Source organism: Rosa rugosa, chromosome 2 (assembly GCF_958449725.1).
Source record: "Rosa rugosa chromosome 2, drRosRugo1.1, whole genome shotgun sequence".
NCBI lineage: Eukaryota > Viridiplantae > Streptophyta > Magnoliopsida > Rosales > Rosaceae > Rosa > Rosa rugosa.
The window spans coordinates 72,315,094-72,333,763 of NC_084821.1; the positions used below are offsets into that span (position 1 = coordinate 72,315,094).

The following is an 18,670-nucleotide window of genomic DNA, read 5'->3' on the forward strand; positions in this document are numbered from 1 at the left end:
TGGCGGGGGACCTTGATCAGTCCCTTACTTAATGGGGCAAACTATTGATGTTTGTACATTCCAAAGTTAACGTTGCAGACTGATGCTTGTTGTTGATGTTGATGGTTCTCCCTCGGGAGTTCCTCCGTCGACGACGGGTGGTCTCATATTCCATTGCCTTGTGGAGCAGCGTTGCTGCATTTACCATTTGGGACTTGCCATGAGACAGACATTTTCAAACCTTGTGTGAATTTGAGTTTTTTTTTTTTTTGCCTCTGATGAAATCGGTTAACAAATACCATCTTTCGGGACTGATTGGCTTTTTAAGCCTTGTTGACATTTCCGCAATTCTGAGGCATTGTTTTAACTTTATATTTATTGATTTGAACCCGTGATGAAATCAGATAACAAACACACCATCTTTCGGGACTGAATGGCTTAATGCCTTGTTGACAATATCTGCAATTCTGAGGTTCTGCTGTATCTTTCTTACTTGTTATCTCTGCTGTTGTCTGTATCTCTTTGCCGATTGGAATTCACTGCAAAACTCTTCAGAATTTTTGTTTTTGTTTGAATTGATGGTTAATGGTTTTGCTGAGTTTAGAATCATTGCTTTTTACATACACAGTTGGATATCCACATTAGATATCTCAATGAGCTATTCAGTCGGTCAATTTTGTGTTAAATGTAAGAATGAGCAAACTGAGGTTCCCTGTGGAGTGATTGAACTATCAATTTTAGTATGCAGAAAAAGAAGGATGTAATAAATCACAAATGGTTCCATAAATAAATATTTGACCAGAAAAGTAATACCAAAAACCAAATCAATTGTTGAAGGCACCCGGTTCCAATGAATCAGAGGGGAATGAATGACTGATATATAGATGCTTCATGTGAGATTGGGGTTTGGTTTTCTTGAAAGGTTATGCGATTAGGAATATGAAACTGTGATGGGTAGCCCAGTAAAGTAATGGGGAATTGCTCGACACATGTTTCAAATATCTTACATGAACCTCACAAATGTCATTTTTTAATAAACTCTTTTGGTGATGAATTATTTGTCAGCAAGGTTCTCTAAACTTAAAAATAAAAGAGTACATTTGCCAATGAACATGTTATCGTTGTCCTGAAAATAAAAAACAATTGCAATTAGACAATTGGAAAAAAATGATTGAACTGAAAGTTATCTGGTAATTGCTTAGAAATTGCAATAATCTTAAATTTCCTTTGGTAGTTTTATCAAAAGTAAAATTTTGAACGAAATTCTGTTGGCAATGATCTTAAAATATATTTGTCCCAAAATAAATTACACTTTATGCCGACCAGACCAAATTTGATCGGCAGTTGTCTCAGAATTAAAATACACTTTTTGCCTATGAAAATTAATATACCTGTGTCGCATTTGCATCACAAGAGAATAACATGAACGATACAATAGAGTATCACAAGAGACAGAGACACCTACAGCTACCAGCCTACCACCACTCTGACGTTCAGAGTGGTTCCTACAGTCATACGAAAACAGACGCATACAAATCTAATGCAGAATATCGTCCTTTGATCGAGCACATTCTAAGATCTATTCACTCTTGGTCTAGTGGGATCCCATTGTCAATCAAACCAAGCACTTTCCTTCCAAATCCAATCACAAGTTCATTCCGATTCTGTACGAGCTTCGATATAAGCATTTGATGAAGGGGACTATTCGCGCGTTTTGTGCTCTTCAATGCTGTTTGGATCACGTAGTTTCCATATTGATCCCTCGCAACTTGCCAAAGTTTTTCATACTTTAGAAGAACACTTACCACATGAACCATCCCGGATGAGTTTAAGCACTTCTCCACAACGTGACTGCCACCTTTTTGTTGCGAGAGCTGTATGTAAAGTTCTCTCAGCTCCAAACATATGCGCTCACCGTAAATGGGATTGTGGAGTCCGAGGATGTGCTGAACAACAAAGTTCCTGAATGAATAAAACAGTGCTTGTTAGCGAACTGAACAAGTCAATGTACAATAATGGAAAGCCACAGTTGAACAGGTTCAAGATCGAAAACTATACCCTGAAGGATCCTGAGAAAGGAATTTTGATTTGCTTGAGATCTCACCCATGAGTGTCTCTCTATATGGAGCTTTACTGTTGGTGATGAACTCATTCAAGTATATACATCCCTTTTCATTCTGAGCCAATGGGATGCAAAGATTTAGAGCAGCTTCATATAGTTTCTGCAATGAAACCAAATTAGCTATGTAATTAGAAAGAGTCAACTGTAATGCTATTCACATGCATGGATCAAAAAGAGAAACCTAGACGAATTACCTGATTTTTCTCAGTATCGAGGAGGTTTAAGCACTTCAATATAACAAAGGATCCTGAGCGATTGGTCATCAGTTCTTCAAATCCACTGGATAGGGCTGCTATCACAATGTCTATCAAGGGTGATTTCTCAAGCACCTTGATCAGCCTCTGAACCGATTTTGAGCTGCACAAAGAAGTCAAAAGATTCATCAATCCGTCCAGTAGAACTATAAGCATGAATGAAAGATATTTAGTCAAGGGAGATAGATTAGATACCCATATCTGCCGACTGATATGTTGATAAGCAATTGGACATTCAAAGTTATCTTTGCTACAATGAGGCCTAACTGATTATCGCTGCATGACTGAACTAGCTTCCCAAAAAGATGATGTCCATTTGAATCATTCATCACCTCGAATAGGAAATCGAAAACACCTTCAAATATAAAATTTGTAACTACGGGGTCCTTAGTCAACAAGCTATCTAGCAAGTACTGTGAGCCATATTGAGTCATAGCCGTTTGAGCTACATAGCTACTTCCCAGCATCGAGTCATTGCCAAAGCTTGATTGGTTCCCCATGTCATTCAATATTCCTGAACTTCGATACCAAGTATTATTTGAATACATTCCACTCTTCTCAGCCACTTCATGAGATTGAAAACCAGCATATGCATCTCGTCTAGGGTTCCCATTCCTTGTCAAAAATTGCCCATTCAGGTTGTTTGAACCCAAAAGTTGTCCTACAAAATCAACCATGCAATATAAATTACTCAAACAGTCACAAATACGTGTATGTACATAAAAACGTATAATCCTTACACATGAACCCTAAGTGCCTGAAGTGTGAAGATGAAGGATTTACCCGCAGGGTTGTCACTTTGACCTCTCCAAATATCTTGTGAATATAATGGAATTGGAACAGAGTTAGACTTTTCGAACCCGATTTCATGTTTGGGATAACAACAAGCCTCTGATTGTTGTTGGGGTTTGGTTGGAGGGACATCAGAAGACGAAACTGGAGAAGAAGAGTTGGTGTCTTTAGAGTTGTCCATGTTTACCCGAAACTTACCGAAATAAAGGCAAAGGTCTTCTTCTTGAAACGAGGTATCCACCCACGTTTTTTTTGGGTTGAGAGGTCCACAAGGACTAGCGCCACCTGAAACCGACATCACAGAACAAAAACAATCGAAGGTTGAGGATGGATTTGCTATGCACAAAGTGCTTCTTTTTGAGTCTCTGTTTCTTCGGTGGTACCCTGTTTTATAGGATTCCAATCAGAGATAATAATTCGACTAGGATTTGTATTGTACATCTACAAACAGATGGAGAAGACGAAAAAACCAAAGGCTATTTCCATTAGGAAATTACACCGTTTTAATATGGGAACAAATAAAGGCGGTGCCTTATTTTCTCGATATTTCCCACCCTTCAAGGGCGCTACCCGACCCGGCCCCTAGTCACATGTATCATTTGTAGTATATTTTGTCACATGTATCATTTGTAGTATATTTCCAGAGTTGGGATTTGCTAGTTTTTCATGAATGTTAATGCTAGTTCTCAACGAGTATTGAAAAGAATGTCGAAATGTCGTGTGTAACTTGATAAACAAGTAAGAACTGATCCGAAAACGGGCCACGGAACATTTGGAAATAATCTACAAAAAGAAATCAGCAATCCAAAACAAAAACCTCAAAAAAATTTGCTTGCAATTAAATTTGTATAATGAGTTCCTTCAGAATCTGTCTACATGTATAGTCCTGTTCAAGGCCCTTATAAATATTTTCCTTTCTCCTAGTCCAAAATCTGCCTGCAGTGGAGCACTGAACGATAGCTCTAGTTCACGGCTTTGCCAACTACATGCAACTCGAAAAGAGTGGTCAGATCAGCAATTTTTCTGGGAAGCTCTCCTCATTCTGTAAGCTTTCTCCGCTTTGCAATCTTCAAATATACTAGAGAAGTTAAACAAACAATACATTAAGAGAAGTTTCCTGGCATATTTTTTTTCCTTAACAGTAAGACTTAAACATATTAACGTATGCTATATGAAACAAAACCAAAATAAAAGAAACACAAGCAAAGAAGCATCTCTTGTTACATGTGTAAAAGGAATGTAACTTGATGGAGACAATAGCTCCTACTTATGATTCTCCATACACGGAATCCTCCAAGTTCTCACAAGTTTGTCGCCTCACAACACATAATGCCTCCTAAAATAACTCTATCCATTAATACCTCCTGGCCTTGGTTCAGGTGGTAATGTAAAGAAGTGAAGAGGGATAGATAGGCAGATTTTTAGGGTGAAAACATGAATTAAGTTGTTTGGCACTTGACAACCAGCCATATCAATGATCATGAATCTTGAGGTGAAGATAACACCCCCTTGTTGACCTTAAAGTTGGCTGCACAAGCCACAATCAAGGTTAAATCTTTACCAAATCCATTATCTACCATGTGCTGATGATCAATGTCAGCAGCCATCATTCTTGATGGCCCCTCCCATAACTATATAGATTATAGATAGGACAAGGTTATAAACTTTGCATCTTCATGGAGGCAACTGTAAGCAATCTTAATGTCACTGTCTTCACACCTTAATAGACAGTGTCAATCCCTTTTCTTTTCTTACAGAAAAAAAAAAAACAATATATGACATCCATGATGTGCACCAACAATAAAGAAACACTAGATGGATACACCTATGCACTTGGACATGCAAGTACTAAATGAAGTTAATCTCAAGGACGATAAAGACATGTATGGAAGCAAAAGATGATGAATGGTTTCAGACTTACAAGTCTGTAATCAAAAACCTGTAAAGAAGAGCTACAAGACATCCATTTGCCATTTGCAGCCAAGGTTAACTCTCAACATTAGCCCATGCTGGGTGTTTATCCTGAAATGTGACACCAAATCTCAGTGAGCAAATCTACGAGTTGGTAGTATATCAACTGATCATGCACACAAACATCAACCATTCCTTTAATTGCACATAACAAGTAGCTTTTTTAATTACCGTCCATGTTAGGTCCTTCAACTTCACCTCTGCAAGCGATAGTTTGTCCAAATTAGAGCTGTCATTACTAATCCCTTGACTTTCTCCCTGGGAATGATTCTGATCCACTGAATCAGAGGTGCAACACGAACAAAAGCAAGGTTTAGTTAATGAGTGATAAATGAGCATGTTAATACAAATCCAGGCAAACACAAAAACAACCAACTTACTCATGTTTTTTCCTATTACTTGACCATTAACAGAAGCCTCATTCGAAGCAGTATTTATTGCCCGTGCAAGCCGCTTAACACGATTCAAACGTAGTCCATTTGGCAATCTACCAGAATCAAAATCTCCAATTTGGAAACCTATGTAGTAAAAAAGGAATCAAATTTACAAAAAGTTCCCACTTAAACACATCCACCATGACACTACAACACTGTCAAAACTTACAAGACGTATTATTGGCATCACCCTTTACTACCACCTCTCCTCCAATTTGGTGATCAGCAATAACCTCACACCCTAAACGACTCCCCGATCGTGCAAGCCGCCTTACATGACTCAACCGCAACCGTTGGACGTTCAAATTAGAACCTTTACAAGCCACACCATCCAAACCTGGTAAAAACCAAAAAAAAAAAAAAAATGTACGGTAAATAAAATGCTGCCAGCAAGTAAAAGTAAGCAGTACGTAAACACTTACACTCGGAGTACTGCAAAGGCTGCATGCTCAAGTTTTCACCCTGAGTAACTTCTTGAACATCACTCACTGCTTCATGTTGTTCATTGCTGATTTGATTAGATTGGAAATCCACCTTGGCATTTTCAGCTCTCAGTCTTCTGAGCTGATAGTTCCTACGACGCCGAGCCAGATGTCGTTCTCTCTGTTCCACCGTCATGGACTGCCTTCTCTGCCTGTCCCTGATACGACGTCGTTCGCGCTCTTGCTCTCTTTGCATTCTCCGCAACTCTGATCTATCTAACGACTCCTTCATTGTTGTTGTTCGCATCCGTTGGTCAAAAAAATCCAACGGACCACTCCAATTCGTCAACCAAAATTTATTTCTCGTCCTTCAATTTCATAAATTTTTGATTTTGATTAATCATCAATGAATTGAAGCACAAATAGAATCATATAAGCACAAAATTAGAAATTGGAAACCAAAATTGAAGATAAAGGCATGAAATTTATGAATATGGTGGAACAGGATGTTTGAATTGAATGAATATGAATATGAACATACCTGGAATTTCATGATGAGATTTGAGAAGCAAGGAATTCGTGCATTTTGATTATGGAATTTTCGATTCGGTGGGTAATTTTTTTGCTTGGATTTTTAATTTTGTTTTCGTTTTTCACGGGATCAGTAACCGTATTTTCAGGAAAGTTACCAAGTGAGTGGTCGCTTTTACCGCGTAATCAGAAACTAATTATGTGTCCATCTGTTTCTTTTCTAGTAGAAACTTGCCAAGCAAGACGCTTCGCTTTGGATCAAAACTCCATAATTTGTCTCCGCCATTTTGTTAGGTCCTAGGTTTTGAGTTCGAATTTCCTCTCTTATGACGAAAAGAAGTAACTTCATATTTTGGTGGTTTTGTGTCTGATTATGCAAACTTTGTTATAATTCGTGATATATTGAAACATGTCAAATTTGGTTGACATATTTTTCATTTAAAAGTCTTATTTGAACAATCTCACCCTTGATAAACAATGATTTTTATGAGCTATTTCAAGTGAATGATCTCAAAATATTAGCATAATTATTTTTATGAATTTTTTCGTTTTCAATTTAAAAAAAAATTGTAAAAAAAATCTAAACATAATTTTTGAGTTCCGTCAATCATGATTAAGAAACGGAAAGAGCTTGGTGACAAAATTAACATACAATTTTCACAGAACAAAACGTGTGTTACTGCGCACGATTTTGGGTCAAAAGTCGTGATCTTAAAAAAAAGTTTCCATAGACTTTGGACATCTTTCCCTTGTGCAAAGTGCAAACTAAACCTAGCATTTTGGTTATGTTGAAAACAGAAAGGAAATGTCGGCAACGACCCAGGATCAAAGTTACCAAAATCACTGGAGATGCATATAGTTCTAATGCTCACTAATATAGCTACAGATACTTACTTTGCACCCTCCAAAGTTCAAATAGTTAGATAAGAGTCGCATGATACTTTGAATTTGCTAAAACTAAAAGCCAATATAAGCAATATAAACACCACCACAGGAAGAACCAAGGTAAACTAAAGTATAGCTGAGAGCTAATCTCTTTCTTTTCAAGCATACATTTACATCAAAATTACGAGATCCAGGTTTGCGCCTACGCCTACAACTAGGAAGTAGGAACTATTGCATGAAAGCTAAAAATCTGGAATCCTACAAAAACTACACACATCACTGTCTCTCATGCTCTCAGAGTCGTATCAGAAAAGGAAAATAGAAATGTTACAGAGATTTTGCAGTCATCATTAAGCACACCTCCATGCGGACGAGGTTGCCATAGCTCTTTTCTTCCAACCAAGGTAGAGAGCACCGTCATACTGTTCAACTCGGTAATTCTCATTGTAGTCCTTCAACATATTCCTGACCTCCCCGATCCCAGACGGACCAAACGGCCACGGAGTAAACCCGGCCATCATCAACCTTGACCTCCACTTCCCAAGAAGTTCATGCCGCTCCACCCTCTCAGCATCCTCGCAAGCAATCATGTTCACTATGTCTCTAGCCACACAGTGCATCTCAGCACTGATCCGCTGTTTGTCATCTCTTGGACAACCGGCATCAATCGACTCAAACATTGCTGTATAATAATCTACAGACTCAACAAACCTTGAGTAGAAGGAGGAAGTATTGGTGTTCGATTCTTGTTCAATGAGTGTCATGACTTTTGGTGATAAACTCCTAACCAGCCGTAGCAAACGGTCTCTGTGATTTTCAGTACTCACACTCTCATCTGGCATGTGGTGCAACACGAACGGAAAAGTAACAGCTATGGCTTCTCCAGGTTGAATCCTGAGATTTGCTAGTTCAACCTCACACCCGGACATGGCAGCAGCATTGAACTCGAATGGCACATTGTATTTTGCAGCCACATCTGAGAGCCTTTTCCCTACGATATGAAGTCCCCCACCACGGGCATGGTTTGATTGGGTATCATCAACACCTGTGATTCGGATAAGCGGGGGCCCACCAGGCTGACATGCTAGATCCTGGATGAGAGGCACCCATTGAGTGCCCTGCGCAATCTGAAAATCGATGATGTGGACTCTTGGTTCATTTAGCAAGGCTTCCCTAATGATAACATTTGAAGACAAGTAAGCAAGCTTCCAGTATGGGCAGATCTTATATAGGATAGACATATATGTCATAAGTTCCTCGCTTGTAGGTACTTCGCATTTGAGGGTTTTGTAGATCATACTACCAGATCTTTCCAACCTTGCTCTAAGACCTTCCAACATGTAAGCACCCAATCTTTGCATTGGATCCCCAGAGACCGACACCTTATGCCCCAAAACTTCCATCCAATTTGCTGCTGTGTACATATCCTCCTCTGATATTGCATATGCACAGAGAATGAGAACATCCTTAACGTTCAGCTTGGGTATCATTTCAGCAATTTGTTTCTCGTTCCACCTCGTCATGTCACTCTTGTAACAACAAAAGCCGCTGTCAACAATATCTGATTCTGGCCCTAGCAGTGAAACTTCAAGTTCCCTGAGCTTGTACTTCAAATCATTGCCATCATCGACTCCGGAACATCCACTTACCGGTGATCCAGACGTGGTGTCAGAAAAATGATGATGATCAGACGAGTATGAGTGAGACCCTTGTGGTGAAAAAGGACTCCGGTTAGACAAGCCACTAACAGCTGAAGGGGAATCACAGGCTATAAAACCATCATTGACGGGGGTTGATTCCAGGGTAAAGTACTCTTCCTTGTTCGTCCGAAAAGAAACATTTTTGCCTTGGCTGCCAGTATCTGGGCACACACTATTCTCTAAAATTTGGAAATGCGGTGAAGAATACGGATCAATCTCTTGCATAGGTTGGTGATGCAGCATGTGGATAGCTGTACTTCGGTGTTGTTGAGATGTTCGCATTGAAAAATACAAAATGATTGATCCAACTGAAAGCAGACTCCCCAAAATATATGTTCTGAAAGCTTGATCAAATCGCCCAGTCTGTCAAAACTTGAGCCAAACCTCAGTAAGCAGTTAGGTACACTCCATGCTCGGTGAGCAGCTATGTAATATGTCTGTCGAAATCATCATTGGTCACCAAGAGTTCTCTCTGGAAATCCCTGGAGAACCACCTTAATCTGCAGACAGGAAAAAGTCTATATTAATAAACATAACCAATTTAAGTGAAATATAAACCTAGGGAGAAAAAAAAAATGGTTCATACAAATTCATGGGAACAGTAGATGCCAAATGTAATACTCATAGAAGCAGAACTAAACTAGGTTAAACATGTACTCTGGTAGAAAAAAGAATCCTGGATTTGGAGTATGGGCTAAAATGAATGCTAAAATGAATACATGATTTGGAGATGTATGGGCACAGGTTGTCAACAGACGAATAGCATATGCTTTTGGTTTACATTTGTGATAAATGGTTGCTGTTAACATGTTCCAGCTTAAGTTTGTTAACATAATCATTCTAGACAGGAACTTAATCGAGAGTCACAGGGCTCGGGATAAATACATGCCAATTCAACTGGTCAACTGACATGACAAAACAGGATAACCTCCAAACAAAGCTTGCTCACTCAAGTGGGATTAGTTCATGGCATTAACTATATTGGCTGCAGATGAAGAAGTAACAAGTTTTAGAAGGCTATGCAGAGGAATTTGAATCTGATACACAGTATTAAACAAAAAATTTAAGCAAAGAAGATTTTGTACTACTCTGCCGGTACTATATAAATAAGAAACCTATTCAAGCCATAGGGAAGTTGAGATCTACAATCTACTCTGTTCTTACAACTAAAGTCAATACCAAACACAATACTTCTAGAAGCACTCCAAAGCTACATGAGGAGCCAGACGACCAATCATAGGTCGGTGCCATAACTTGGAAGATAAGAGGAGCAAGAAAATACAATATTGATCACAAGCAAAGCTTGATGCTTAAAACCAACAAATTTCCGACTTACAAAACCATTAATTGAAACCCAACTACACCTCTTCATTTCTCCAACAACAAAACCCACCACATGCATATCTATAAACAGCTAAAAAGTGTAATTTGTGGGCGGTGGACAGACTCGTTTTCGTGTCTTTTTCAGAAAAGGCATCAAGTAAAATGAAAACGAGGAAAATCAAATCAGATATTGAAAATGAAAACAAGAGGTATCTAACTTAAAAAGGTCTAACCTGACTTATCAATTTCCTATATCTTTTCATTTCTTAGATGTTAAATTTTCAAGAAAAAGGGATGAATTGATCAACGGAAGAGTTAGGTCACAAAAACAATAACCACCACACCTAACACGACAAGAGACAGCCAAGTTAGAATTCAAAATCAGAGAAAGAAAAAAGGTCCATCTTTCACAAATTCTAAGAGAAACCCATGTTCCCAGATCAAAGTTGAATCCATATCTTCAATTCATTAACACAGTAATCACTCAAGTCATACAACACATGCAACACATAAAATAATAATACCAATAGAGAAACCTTAATTCATCCAAACCCATTTTAGAAACCAAAGGCTTTCGAAAACTTGGCTGAAAGCTGAGCTCTGACATACCTTAATCAGAGACAAGTATGTCTGTGCTCAGCTCAAATTCCGGCGGTTGTCTACTTCAGATTGAGAACTCCTCACTTTCCTCTTCAGAAGCCGCAACCGTTGTGTTCTCTCTCTCTCTCTCTCAGAAGTCCAGAACAATTTATGTTTCTGGGCTCCTTGTGCGGAATTTTCTAGTTATAAACTCCTACCTGAAAACCAACCGCTGCAAGTGCCCTCGGTTTTAGTTTTAATTACAACAAATATCCTTTGAATAGAATTTCTGGGTGTGACGACGTCATAACGTGTGGTCAGTGCAATTTCCCAAGTGGTGCAAAGGAGTATATCATGGACTAAGTGGTACTTTGTGGACTGTGGGGGAGAGTCAAACCGATGTGAATGACGGAGAAGTATTCCTCTTCTTAAATTGCTCTCTATTATTTGTCAGCTCCGCGGTTCTATAGAATTGAACGTCCTTCTTTGGTCGCCATGATCATGTTAACGCGGCCAAATTGCATTTACAGATCATGTAATCATGCATGTGTCGTCAAGTTTCAGTACACTTATTTTTTGGTTATAAAGTATAAGTTGTCGATCGAAGGTCTTAATTATATGAGATTCTTAAGTTATTTTATTTATTGTGCATGGATAAACTTTACTAATCTGAGAATTTTAGGTGCGTATTTGATAACGACCTCATTAAAATATATTTTTTGAAATTCCTCATTAAAATATTTAGACGAACACAATTTAATGAGTATGAAACTCTGCTTATACAACCAATTACACTAACGTTCTACATGGTTACAACTTTATCAAATACTATGCTCCAGAAAAATTTAATTATTACATCATTTACACATGAGATGTTTTTGTTTTGACAACTTTGCCATGTGAGCAGGTCCGCCCAACCAATAAAAGTATCATGATAAAATAACAAAAAACACTCATATTTTCATTTTATGTTTCTTATATTTATTACACAAGTAGCGAAATGCTATTAAATGGTTGGACCATTATTTGAGTATTCAATCTTTTTCTTTAAGAATGATGGATGCTAATAGCCTAAAATAGAGTTCATGGCCTGCAAAACTCTCATTTATAGCAATTAATTTTTGCTTCATTTGTTTCCTATATACTTGTATAGAACTCTAATGACTATCGACAGGGCAGTTTTAAACAGTTACATATATAAATAGGCAAATAGCTGCTTTGAGCAACAGAGAGAGAGAGTTGGTTGCTACACTGAGATTTAATACAAAACAAAACCAGGGGCGTTTTTACGGCATGGGTTAGTTTACCCAGATTTGGAGTACAGGGGTCAAATGGCATTATCGTGATTATGAGGAAAAGAAGGGCTGTCTTTACAAAGCGCGCGCTTGCCTGGAAGGTTGCTACGCCTCGCGTCACCGTCACGTTCTGCGAACCTGCGATGTAGGTGGAGCTTACTCGTCTCATGAGATTAATAATAATATTTTTTTTTTCTGAGATTATAATATTTTATAAAAATATTATTAAACAACGTTTTCCATTCATTCTCAAAAAAAAAAAAAAAAAAAAAACGTTTTCCATTAACTCCAATTCCAAAAATATTAAGGTTTATATATATACACGATGACTTAAAACCTATCCATCAAAACACGCTAAGACCTTAGCGATTTTTAGAACACTAAATGCAATGCAACAAAATGTCCATTTAGTTTGTAATTATTAGATCGCACGTCAACATTCTAAATGAATTTAGAGTTAATGACCACTAGCTACAAATTCTTTCATTTCTTTCCCATGCGCAAGGGCCACAAACACGGTTCCCGTGCGGTCAAATTAAACCTAGCTACAGTAACGATTCAATATATTAAGGACAAAAAGGACAGTGAAATTACAAAAATTGCCACTCATTCTATATCTATCACGATACAGCTCTCGCTCTCTCTCATATCTCTTTCAGATCCATTTCTCCCCAAAATCAAAACCTCTCTTCCATTTCTGCAGCTAAGCAACAAATCAGAGTAGCAAATCAGAGTAGCAAATCAAGGCTCCGATGGCGAAGTAGTCGGTGAGGCGAGGCGGCAAAGCAAGGCGGCGAGGCGATCGGCGAAGTGAGGCGGCGAGGCGGCGAGGCGGCGAAGCGAGGAGTCGAAGCGAGTGGCGAGGCCGCATCGACTGCCATGGAAGCCCAGAAAAGTGAGACCAGCGGCTCAGCTCAACCTATGAAGCTCTTGTTCGTGGAGATGGGTGTGGGCTACGACCAACATGGGTGAGCTTCATTTTTCCCAGTTGACTCTGTTCTCGGTTTGTTTCACACACTTGATGATTGCCCAGATGAGAATCTTTGTGTAGTTTTAAGTTTTGATCATAAAAAGATATGGACTTTATGCTAGAACATATTTGATGATTACCCATTGGAGAGTTTTGTGTAGTTTTAAGTTTTGATGATCAAAGATTGGTACTTTGTGTTAAAGATGGTAGTTTTGTAATGCTGAGTTTGATGAATTGTGTGGTGAAACAGGCAAGATGTTACGTCCGCAGCAATGCGGGCTTGTAGAGATGCCATCAGTCCATCACTTCCAATTCGATCCCTGCTTTTCTAAGAGGTAAAGATTGTTCCTTTATAGAAGTTTTTGATTGGAGAACTAAATTCTATGCTGCATTTGATGGTTTAGTGTTGAATTTTGTTTTGTGAATACATGTTATGTTTTGATAAAGGGGTTCAGGGTAGTGAGGTTTTGACATGGGGTTAGTTGTTGGGCTCTGTGTATGGAAACCATTGTGTTGGATGGTTATAAGTGAATGTGATCTGTGTCTGTAGTCTTGCTGTGGAATCATAGTTTTAGAATTGTGTTGTTGCTGGTACTATTATTCCTGTTTGTTCAGAATTCTATAGAGATTATTAGAGATTAGGCTCCAAGTTTAGTGACAGTTCTTATGTGTTTGAATGCTATGATTTTTGAAGAGAAAGGATTAGAGTTGTAATTGCCAAAGCAGTTTTGGGCACACTTTGTTATCCCTGATGCTCTGTGTTGTCGGTTGACTTACAGGATGGAGCTAATGAAACTATGAAAGCAATGCTGAAGTGAGCAAATGCAAGAAGACCAGGCTAGTATACTACTGGGGGTCAGTATACTACTGGGGATCAGTACACTACTGAGGGTTAGTATACTACTGGGGCTAGTATATATACTACTGGGGGTCAGTATACTACTGAGGGTCAGTACTCCAAGAAATCCTGCTGGAGAAACTTCTTCACCATGAGAAGAGGTGAAATTCAAAGCAACTTGTATGTGAAAGCAGCAAAGCCAGAGATAAATGATATAGTGTTCAAGTTTCATATTGTAATATGTATAAATAGTTTTTGGAATTATTAAATAAATGTGTTATTTCTAAGAAAAACAAAGACGGAATAAATATTTTTCATAATGGTACTGACATTCAGCAGTGTTAATTCACATTATCAAACTCACAATGACAGATTCGTAATTTACTTGCCAATTGAAATAATTTAAAAAGGAAAGGAATCTGACAGCAAGGTATAATACCTTGCACATGGGCCCTACACACTAGCTCATGGAAATTAAAAAAAACAGGCCTGCTGATGGTAATTTAGGAAAAAAAACTGTAGCTAGTGGTAATTTATGTTTGTAGTCATTGCAATATTGGTCCATGCATGGGTGGCCCTTCTCTCCTTTACTTTAGCCTAAACCATGTGATGTGATGTGCACGCGTGCAACGCGTTTTTCCTTTCCATTTTTGTGCCCTAGCTAGCTAGTCTGAGAGCCACTGTTTCCGTCTCTGTGAGGTGCAAGCACACGACGACCAAAACTCGAATACTTGTCTCAGTTCTCACGCGTTTTTCACTATCCCTGCTAATAATACTGGTAATGAAGTAGCTAGTGATCGATCTTTCATAAAGCCTATAAAGCGGCCGGTTAAAGGATCGAGCTAGGGATGAACACGATCAATCGATCACCTGGAGCTTTATTTATTCCTGTTTTCAAAGGGAATGGAATTTGGGCACCCACAGAGCTAAGAGTAAATGTTTTGGGAACTGAGATCTGATAATGATTGATGATTGATAATCAAGGGGTTCATATCAAAAAGAGAGAGAGATCGATGGAGCCTAATTAAGAAAAGGAGAATCTTGTTGCCTGGTGCTTTCCTTCCCTGTAAAGTAAATAAAGAGAAGGACAAAGATGAGGGCAGCTTCTTATTGTGAGTAGGGTCCTACTTTCCTTATCTTCAACACATCAGCATTTCATTTCCATACATAAAGTATAGTCAAAAGCTAAGTTTCATTATCTGGTACCATCCTGATTATCTCCGCCAAGGTTTTTTGTTTTTATTTTTTATTTTATTTTTGATATGGAAAATAAAGTTACCAGTAAAATTCTCTAGGACAACTCGATCCTAGTCGGTCCAACAGAATATTACTACTAATATTTGATTATCCCCGCCAAGATAATCATAAATCATCATTATCATCTGTGTAATATGATATATATATAAAATGGTCACATAATACAAGGCGCCGTTTCCTGTTTTGGGTGCTTCCAAGAAGCTCCTTGTGTTGCATTACATACAACACTACCTAAATCTAGTATCTTCACAATAAACAATGGCGAGACACTGTGCTGCAATGCACAGTTGGAGCATTTCACATGCGCCGAAGGAGTTTATCTTGGACCTAAGAAGCCTTTGCGTTCCCCTTGACAAAATCAAAAAGAGAGATGGAGAGAGAATTATGTATGTATAAAAAGACTGAAAATAGTAGCACAAGAATGCAACTTAATTTTTCATGTGATGTGGGTCGTTCTTTGTCAAAACAAAACCAACCACCACATTAAGGCATCTTGTTATAAAACGCAATTGACATTTGATCAAACGTCACATAGATGGTGGATGCAAAAGTCATCTACTACGTCATACAAATACAAGCCAGCCCTAAGCTCCAGGGGGAGGGGACGATTAATTCAATTCAGCCACACCGTCGCTAGATTTGTTGTTGCTTATTTGGTATAGAAAGAAAAGAAAAACACACCCTCCATTTGTATACCAGGCGATTTCTTATTGGATGGTCATGTCAATCGCGGGCCGCTTCACTCAAGACCTTCTCCCTGCCATTGTCTGTTGTGGAAGAAGAAAGCTATTATCTCCATCAAATCAACTACGATTTGTACTCATCTCAAGCGATAGTGAACAAATAATGGAGGACGAGGAGGAACGTTCCAAATAAAGCTACAAAACGCAAATCTTTGATCCTTTGTTACCCTTTCGTAAGCAAGTTAATTAAGTGGGTGGAATTTTCTTTTTACTTTCTGCCAAAACACAAAGTCCAAAAGCTTAGTAAACAACAAGCACAACAACCAACCCATGCTTTGGTCATGGTGGGATGAGATCAGCTTCCTTTGCTTTACTTCTTATACCAAGAAAATAAGACGTACAATGACATGTTTCAAATTAACAATCATCCATTTACTTTTAAAAGGCTCAAGCAACTCAACAACTCAGCAAGAAACAAATCTAGAGCAAAGAGAATATAATACAGTACTGTATTTGTTTTTCAGAAAGACGTTTGAGATTGAGATTGAGATTATTGCCTCCTTTCCAGTACTTTCTCATTTCAGAAAAGGTTACCAGGCTTCTCTAAACAATGCGTCCCTATGGCCCTGTATATTTCCAAGAGTAATAAGCCATTTTACCAATCAACAATTTTGACCACAGTTATTCATCCTTCCTTCCTTGACACCAAGCCTGACTTCATATTGCTTTCTATATTTGCTTTTACTACTGGATAAGACTATTGTAATCTCAACTTGTTTTGGTTTACACGAACAATTCATTCATCTGCAAACACATGCGAAAACCTAGCGGCATTTGATTCAGTTTAGAAGAGGCTCAAAATATATTATAATATGTTATCACATCTGGATGTCTTCTTATACAGAAGTCAATGATGCATATCAAATTATCAATCATACACAACTAATAATACGTCATAAATACAAAAATACACACAATGTAATACCATTCACATTCCCAAATCTGTTGTTCCCTTCTCAAATGCACCCCACTATCCTACCCATATCTCCATCCAGTGTAATTTGTGTCTCAATGGGCTTGTGCGCGCGCTTCAAGATATGCAAAAGAAGGGAGGCCCAATCTTTCGGTTATTTATTTTACTGGCCCTAGAAGCTACGAGCACTTGAAGGCCTTCTTGAGTTTATAAATAAATACATAAAGGTCAAGGTGATCAAGCATGAATAAGGAGCTGTCCAGCTGTAGGGCATGTAGTGGTGACTTACTGTCAAGCTGCTGATGTGGATTTACAGGCTGTAATAGCTAGGGTTTTCTTTCCTTTGTTTTTTGGACTACTATAAATAGAGCTACTGTTGTAATAATTACATTGAGTTCCATTAATTGAAATACTCTCTCAGATTTTGTCTGAAATTCTCTCTGTAAGTTCTTCTTCTTCCTTAAGCTTTTACATCAATGACGATCATGTTATCATGGTATCAGAGCTTTGGCTCTTGATTCTATATGTGATTTCATACTAAGTAGATGTTAACACCTCCCCTTCTCGCTTCCGCATCTAAGCTTGGATACAGCCATTGCTGCAATGTCTGGCCTATTTTGTTATCAATGTCTGGCCTATTTTGTTTCTACACAGTTTAGCCACAATATTCTTTCTCTTCAAACTGATGGTGGTGGTGAATACAATAGCAAGGCCTTTAGAAGTTTTCTTGATCAGCATGGTATACTGCATTTCATCACATGTCCTCATACTCCCCAACAGAATGGGGTTGCAGAAAGGAAGAATAGACATCTTGTTGAGACCTGCATTACTCTCTTGTCCACTGCTCAGTTACCTAAACCCTTTTGGTTTCATGCCATGGCTCATTCAGCCTATCTCATCAATCGGATGCCTTGCAAATCTTTGAACATGTCCTCTCCATACATTCAATTCTTTGGTTCTGCACCTAGTCTTAGTCATCTCAGGGTTTTTGGTTCTGCATGTTATCCTCTCCTTCGTCCCTACTGTACTGATAAACTTGAACCAAGAACTGTTCAATGTGTCTTTTTGGGATATGCCTTAGGTTACAAGGGTGTTTTCTGCTATAGCATTGGGAGGAATAAACTATGGCTGTGTCGACATGTTATTCATGATGAGTCTATCTTCCCTTTTCACTCTCCTGCTCACCATTCCCCATCTTCTCCACCTTCATCATCTGTTTCTTCTTCCTCAAGGAAGTGTCCTGTTCCCATCATCCATGATTCCCCACTTATGCCTGTGCTCTCTTCTGATCAGTTACAAGTGATTCTTCCCTTCCCTAATTCCTCTCAGCCTACTGTTGGTGAGCCTGCCTTGGCTGAGGGGGGGATTGAAGGTGGTTCTTCTGGTGATTCTAGTGTTTCCGCAGGAACTGAAGATGGTGATACAAGTAGTCCCTCTGGTATGGATGTTGATAATCATGATGTGAGTGATGAAAATACTGGTCCAGTATTATCACATGAGCTACAGTTTATTGATGATCCTACTATTGCTTACAATAATCACTCCATGTTGACTAGAGCTAAGAATGGCATAGTAAAGAAAAAGTCCTTTGATGAGTTTTGTGCCTACTCTTGTATTGTGCAACATAATTTGCTTGATGAGCTATCTTTCTTTAGCGGCCTT

General features: G+C 38.5%; 3 protein-coding genes and 2 non-coding genes across 6 annotated transcripts; 2 read left to right on the plus strand and 3 right to left on the minus strand.

Annotated features, from left to right (window-relative positions):
* Positions 1-248: 248 nt before the first annotated feature.
* On the plus strand, positions 249-338 carry LOC133735000 (small nucleolar RNA SNORD96 family). Its single transcript, XR_009858740.1, has one exon. It is a non-coding gene; the product is annotated as a small nucleolar RNA SNORD96 family (small nucleolar RNA).
* A 26-nt stretch (positions 339-364) lies between these two features.
* On the plus strand, positions 365-455 carry LOC133734999 (small nucleolar RNA SNORD96 family). Its single transcript, XR_009858739.1, has one exon. It is a non-coding gene; the product is annotated as a small nucleolar RNA SNORD96 family (small nucleolar RNA).
* Positions 456-1,280: 825 nt separating this feature from the next.
* Positions 1,281-3,605, minus strand: LOC133734270 (pumilio homolog 12-like). The gene is made up of 5 exons (XM_062161896.1): positions 3,139-3,605; positions 2,551-3,016; positions 2,296-2,458; positions 2,038-2,201; positions 1,281-1,941 (listed from the first exon to the last, which is right to left on the minus strand). Exons 1-5 carry the CDS (start codon positions 3,443-3,445, stop codon positions 1,563-1,565), a joined length of 1,479 nt encoding a protein of 492 aa, XP_062017880.1. The 5' UTR covers positions 3,446-3,605; the 3' UTR covers positions 1,281-1,562.
* Positions 3,606-3,892: 287 nt separating this feature from the next.
* On the minus strand, positions 3,893-6,670 carry LOC133734248 (uncharacterized). The gene is made up of 7 exons (XM_062161886.1): positions 6,516-6,670; positions 5,975-6,342; positions 5,722-5,889; positions 5,499-5,636; positions 5,290-5,396; positions 5,069-5,169; positions 3,893-4,225 (listed from the first exon to the last, which is right to left on the minus strand). The coding sequence occupies exons 2-6, from the start codon at positions 6,279-6,281 to the stop codon at positions 5,134-5,136; spliced, it is 756 nt and encodes a 251-aa protein (XP_062017870.1). The 5' UTR covers positions 6,282-6,342; positions 6,516-6,670; the 3' UTR covers positions 3,893-4,225; positions 5,069-5,133.
* An 846-nt stretch (positions 6,671-7,516) lies between these two features.
* On the minus strand, positions 7,517-11,180 carry LOC133730009 (scarecrow-like protein 13). Of its 2 annotated transcripts, none has more exons than XM_062157650.1 (2): positions 11,023-11,180; positions 7,517-9,590 (listed from the first exon to the last, which is right to left on the minus strand). In XM_062157650.1, the coding sequence occupies exon 2, from the start codon at positions 9,370-9,372 to the stop codon at positions 7,741-7,743; it is 1,632 nt and encodes a 543-aa protein (XP_062013634.1). In that variant the 5' UTR covers positions 9,373-9,590; positions 11,023-11,180; the 3' UTR covers positions 7,517-7,740. The 2 variants fall into 2 exon arrangements, with proteins under 2 accessions (XP_062013634.1, XP_062013635.1); XM_062157651.1 differs by having other exon boundaries at positions 10,950-11,155.
* Positions 11,181-18,670: the final 7,490 nt, after the last annotated feature.